General features: G+C 55.7%; 1 protein-coding gene across 3 annotated transcripts in view; it reads left to right on the plus strand.

Moving 5' to 3' along the window:
• The window catches only part of TMEM39B (transmembrane protein 39B), a 14,583-nt gene extending 8,583 nt beyond the window's left edge, over nt 1–6,000 (plus strand). For 2 of the 3 annotated variants that reach the window (XM_038161031.1, XM_038161030.1), the window contains exons 3-9: nt 1,327–1,546; nt 1,815–1,898; nt 2,449–2,603; nt 3,456–3,792; nt 4,191–4,378; nt 5,292–5,412; nt 5,620–6,000. In XM_038161031.1, coding sequence (XP_038016959.1) covers nt 1,327–1,546; nt 1,815–1,898; nt 2,449–2,603; nt 3,456–3,792; nt 4,191–4,378; nt 5,292–5,412; nt 5,620–5,856 — 1,342 coding nt within the window. In that variant the 3' untranslated portion in view covers nt 5,857–6,000. The remainder of the gene's footprint in view (nt 1–1,326; nt 1,547–1,814; nt 1,899–2,448; nt 2,604–3,455; nt 3,793–4,190; nt 4,379–5,291; nt 5,413–5,619) is intronic. The other variant, XM_038161032.1, reaches the window with a different exon arrangement.

Below are 6,000 nucleotides of genomic sequence, written 5' to 3' on the forward strand. Positions count from 1 at the left end.
GAGAGTTCAAAACCCTTCAGGGACCAGGGAATGAGAAATCAAAATAGGGACAATTTTATATCCAAAGCCCGGCTGGGGCTGTTGCATCCCCAGGGCCCTGGAGCTCGTGCCAGGCACAGTTTAGCTCAGGTGATGTGGCTCTGTGGGGTTTTTTTTAGGATCAGCTGGATTCTGAGGCGGAGCAGGACGGAGAAGCCGAGGAGCAGCAGCATAAATATTTTTCTTTATTTACTCTGCAGAGAAAATGTTCAGTCTGCCTCAGCTGAGGGCCCTGAGCCAGGGATTTTTAGGGATCCGGACAAGTCATTGCAGGGCCAGGGGAGGTGGGGCAATGCAGCTTTCCTGGGAAAAGCACACACCCGGGGCCTGGTCCCAGGCAGGGGATGCACAGATCCACACCCAGCCCACCTCCAGGGCTGTGAGGTGACAGGGCACAGGGAATGCCTTCCCGCTGCCAGGTGGGATTTTAGGGAGAAATCCTCCCCTGGGAGGCTGGGGAGGGGCTGCAGTGGGATTCCCAGAGAAGCTGTGCATCCCTGGAAGTGCCCAAGCCTGGGCCAGGGGAAGGTGTCCCTGCCCATGCCCTGGATGATCCTTGATGTCCCTCCAGCCCAAAGCATTCTGTGATTCCATGCTTTATCAGTCCTGAGGATCTGAATCACCATCAGTGTGGGAATCTGGGCATTTCAGGGACACAGCTCAGGTTTCCCCTCACTCCTGGCCTTATTTTAGGTTCTCCATCTGCTGTTTGGAAGCGTGGCCTGATCCCCCTGCATCCCCCTGAATCCACGGCGTAATTTGGGGATTCACAGGGACACTCGGTGCTCTGCAGCTCCTTTGAGGCCCACACCCAGATTCCTTTGCCTGTTTTTATTCAGAGATTGCAGCTCAATCTGAGAGATATTAGCTCCCTTTGATCCAGAGGATCAGTCTGGGCTCCTGTGCCTGCTCACACAGGAAGAGGCTCCTCTGGCTGAACTCGTTTTTCCTCCTCAGGTGAACAGAAGGTGAAGAACGAGCAAGGCCTTGTGTGTAATTGCTCTGCCTTTCATGTTCAAGCACTCTTGGATATGTAAACACCAACTTGAGCTCTGAAAGCTTCCAATTAATTAGGAGAGCCACTGAGTAGCATAACACCACCCTGGGTTTGAACATCACAGGGGATTTGATATCAAATGTCCTCGGTCCAGATATTCCTTTGTGTGGGCAAATCCCTGAAATGTATGATTTGTGCCAGCCCCGCTAGCTCGAGTTTCCCCATCAATCTCAGACCTGTGGGGGGCAGCTGGAGGACATTCCCCTGCTCACTCTTGGCTCTCCTGGCAGGAGTGGCTCGGGGACAGGCCTGTCCAGCCCCCCTCTGGCAGCTCAGACAGTCGTTCCCCTGCGGCACTGCAAGATCCCCGAGCTGCCCGTGGAGAGGAGCGTCCTGTTCGAGCTGCAGCTCTTCTTCTGCCACCTCGTCGCCCTCTTCGTCCACTACATCAACATCTACAAGACAGTGTGGTGGTACCCACCCTCCCACCCTCCTTCTCACACCTCCCTGGTAAGCACCAAAGGGCAGCTGGGGCTCCCAGGCTGTCTCTTGGAGCACTAAACCTAAAGTTTTAGAGATAATGTTTGATAAAAACTGCATCTGACCTTTCAGGGTTGCTCCTTCCACTCCCTGTTCCCCACATGTTGGTCTCTGGCTGGCTGCTTGGCATTCTCTTGGAAGAGAGTCCAAGGAGAAGAGAATCATTTGGGACTTTCTGTGCTGGATGTGGGTTCCTGGTGCTGATGGAAATGGAGTCATTTTGGTTTTGTCCCCACAGAACTTTCACCTCATTGACTTCAACGTGCTGACGGTGACGACCATCGTCCTGGCACGGCGCCTCATCGGTGCTGTCGTCAAGGAGGTAAAGCCAGAGCTCTCCTTCCAGGAGATTTGTAAAGCTTTGGATCCCTTTTGCCATTCCAAACCCCTCCATCCTTCCCTCCAGACCTCTGGGGTGTACCCAGGGCAGAATCTCAGGTTTCCAGTGGGAGGAGCAGAGAACAGAACTGAGCTCCCCCGACCTGCTGGGTCTGTGTCCTTCTGTGTCTCTCTGAATTTCTGTCTCAGCCACACTGTAGTGACCGATTCCCTCCTCCCTTTTGGCTCTTTTCCTGCTCTCTCCATCACTCCAGCTTTCCCCGGGGAAGAGCTGGGGATGCTCACTGTGGAAGCATCCCACTGCCAGGAGAGTGTGCTGGGCTCTGGTGACTGCCAGACCTTACCTAGAAACTCCCTGAGCAGTGAACCCCAGATTCCAGAGGTTTTGGAGAGCCCAGATTCCACAGAAAGCCTCCCTGTCCTGGTGCCAGCTGGGCACTGGCATTTCCTTCTTAGCTGTGGTTTTACACAGCGTTCTCTCCTTTAAGAAGAGGGAATGCCCAGCTGTGCCCAGCTCTCTCTGTGTCCCGCAGGCTTCCCAGAGTGGCAAAGTCTCCCTGCCACGCTCCATCTTCCTGGTGGTCACTCGCTTCGCCGTGCTCACGGGCACGGGCTGGAGTTTGTGTCGCTCCATCATCCACCTCTTCAGGACCTACTCCTTCCTCAACCTCCTGTTCCTGTGCTACCCGTGAGTACCCCTGCCTCAGGCCTGGGGCGTCCACCCAGAATCCTGGGGGAGGCTCCCTGCAGCCCTGCGGGGTTCTGAGCTGCGAGTCTCCAAGGCTTGGAGCAGCCTGGGCTTGTGGCAGGTGTCCCTGCCCATGGGCACAGGATTTATCCTGCACCTCTCCCTCCTGCTGTGTGACATTCCGTGGTGGCAGGACGCATCTGTGACATTGACCCCTCTTTCAGCTTGATGTGAGCATTAATTATTAGTCACTATTGCTGCTGAAAAGAGTTGTGTGCTTTTCCCACGGTGCTCACAAAACTCAGGGCTTTGTTTTTTCCCTTTGTTCCTGGGCTCCTCTGCCAGGTGAGGGGATTCAAACAGCTCCTGCTTTTTGCTTTTTGTTACCTATCAAAAGGAAATGTTTGCGGTGGAAATGGCTCCCTCCTCCCTGGGTAGATGCAGGAGGAAACATCCCCAGAAATTTGCGGCAGGAAACATCCCCAAAGATTTGCTGCAGGGGGAAACAGCCCCAGAGATTGGCTGTGAGGGGAAACATCCCCAGAGATTTGCTGTAGGAAACATCCCCAGAGATTTGCTGTGGGGGGAAACATCCCCAGAGATTTGCTGCAGGGGGAAACAGCCCCAGAGATTTGCTGACTGTGTTTGAGCTCAGAGCTCTTTTTGGGAGTTTCCCTTTGGAATCATGGAATCCCAGACGGGTTTGGGATTCACTCAGAAGGGGCAGGGACAGCTTCCACTCTCCCAGGTTGCTCCAAGCCTTGAACTCACCCAGCTCAGAACCCCCCAGGGAGGTTTGGGATGTGATCCCAGTGGGATGGGAGGCAGCTCCTGAGCTCTGTGCTTTTCCAGGTTTGGGATGTACATCCCCTTCCTGCAGCTGAACTGTGACTTCAGGAAGGCCGGGCTCTTCGCCCAGGTGGCCAACATTGGCCCCAGGGACACGGGGGAGGTGACAGCCCGGGGCAGGGACTACCTGACAGTGCTCAAGGAGACCTGGAAGCAGCACACGAGGCAGATGTACGGCATGGAGGCCATGCCCAGCCACGCCTGCTGCCTGTCCCCGGACCTCATCCGCAACGAGGTGGAATTCCTGAAAATGGACTTCAACTGGCGCATGAAGGAGGTGCTGGTGAGCTCCATGCTCAGTGCCTACTACGTGGCCTTCGTGCCTGTGTGGTTTGTCAAGGTGAGGCCTGGCTGGGAGGTGACACCGTGGCACCACGAGGGAGGACGGTCCTTCCTCGTGGTGGTTGAATTCTGAATGTCTGCTGGTGGATGGGGTGAGGTGTGCCCTGAGGGGCTGGTGCTCCATCAGCTGAGCGTGGGCAGCATCAGGAGCTGCCTCCCTGCTTCTGGTGATGACGGCACAAATGTTTTGCAGGAATTCTCCATCCCCCATCCCACGTGGGCTCTTCCTTTCCAGGCAGGATCAACAGCTCCACGCAGGGCCCTGGTTTCACCTGCCTGCCCGAGCGCTTTGTGTGGTGATGCCTCGGGCGGGCGAGGCTGTCCACACGTGTCCCACAGTGTCCAAACACTGTCCCACAGTGTCCAAACACTGTCCCACCTTCCTGTCCCCCCCAGAACACTCAGTACTACGACAAACGCTGGTCCTGTGAGCTCTTCCTGCTGGTTTCCATCAGCACCTCGGTGATCCTCATGCAGTACCTGCTCCCTGCCCGCTACTGTGACCTGCTCCACAAGGCTGCAGCACACCTGGGCTGCTGGCAGAAGGTGGATCCAGCCCTCTGCTCCAACGTGCTGCAGCATCAGTAAGGAATTCTCTCCTGGCGTTAAGGCTGGATTTTTCCCTTTGCTGGGCGGGTGTGGAGCTCAGCCTTAAAGTAAACCAGAGGAAAAGGAGAGCGGAGTTGTTGGTTGACACACAAACACTCTGGGCACCGTCCCTGCCAGGCAGAGCTGATTTTTGGCAAGGTGCCTGCTGCTCCTGGCCACGGCTACCTGCAGTTTGGGATTCACTCAGCAGGGGCAGGGACAGCTTTCACTCTCCCAGGTTGCTCCAAGCCTTGAACTCACCCAGCTCAGAACCCCCCAGGGAGGTTTGGGATGTGATCCCAGGAAACATCCCCAGAGATTTGCTGCAGGGGGAAACAGCCCCAGAGATTTGCTGCAGGGGGAAACATCCCCAGAGATTTGCTGCCTGTGTTTGAGCTCAGAGCTCTTTTTGGGAGTTTCCCTTTGGAATCATGGAATCCCAGACGGGTTTGGGATTCACTCAGTAGGGGCAGGGGCACCTTCCACTCTCCCAGGTTGCTCCAAGCCTTGAACTCACCCAGCTCAGAACCCGCCAGGGAGGTTTGGGATGTGATCCCAGTGGGATGGGAGGCAGCTCCTGAGCTCTGTGCTTTTCCAGGTTTGTCACTGCCTTGGTGACAATTCCAAACTGGGAGCAGAATTCCAGAACTCCTCACTGCTGGTGGGGAGGCAGCAGAGCCCAGTGCCCCATGCAGGTGGGATTAGGGCATCTCCTGTCCCCTGCAGGTGGCATTAAAGCATCTCTTGTCCCTGCAGGTGGGATTAGGGCATCTCCTGTCCCCTGCAGGTGGAATTAAAGCATCTCTTGTCCCTGCAGGTGGGATTAGGGCATCTTCTGTCCCCTGCAAGTGGGATTAAGGCATCTCCTGTCCCCTGCAGGTGGCATTAAGGCATCTCTTGTCTCTGCAGGTGGACTGAGGAGTGCATGTGGCCCCAGGGGGTGCTGGTGAAGCACAGCAAGAACGTCTACAAGGCCGTGGGTCACTACAACGTGGCCGTGCCCTCGGACGTCTCGCACTTCCGGTTCCACGTAAGCTCCCCTCTCCTTCCTGGGAGCAGGGATAACTCAGGGATCCTGCTCCTGGTGCCTGGACACCCCGGGCTGATGGAGCTGGGGGGTCAGTGCCCAGGGTGGGGCTCAGGCTCATCTCAGCCCTGTGCCAGGGGGTGACTCCATCCAGAATCCTCCCCCAGAGCTTTCGCCTCCTGCCCGGTGCCTCACCCTGCTCCCCCACAGTTCTTTTTCAGCAAACCACTGCGAATCCTCAACATCCTGATCCTGCTGGAAGGGGCTGTCATCTTCTACCAGCTCTACTCGCTGATCTCCTCGGAGAAGTGGCACCAGACGATCTCGCTGGCTCTGATCCTCTTCAGCAATTACTACGCCTTCTTCAAGCTGCTGCGGGACCGCCTGGTGCTGGGCAAAGCCTACTCCTATGCTGCCAGCAGGGACTCGGAGCAGAAGTTGAATTAAAACAATTGCACTGCTGCTCTCAGCCTGTTACAGAACAAACAAAAACGAGAAACCCTCAGAGCTTTGTATTTTTGTTACCACTGCTTTTTTTTTTTTTTTTTTTTGTTGTCGTCGTTTTCTTTGATAACTGATGTAATTAAAAGG

Source organism: Motacilla alba, chromosome 23 (genome assembly GCF_015832195.1).
Source record: "Motacilla alba alba isolate MOTALB_02 chromosome 23, Motacilla_alba_V1.0_pri, whole genome shotgun sequence".
Classification (NCBI taxonomy): Eukaryota; Metazoa; Chordata; class Aves; order Passeriformes; family Motacillidae; genus Motacilla; species Motacilla alba.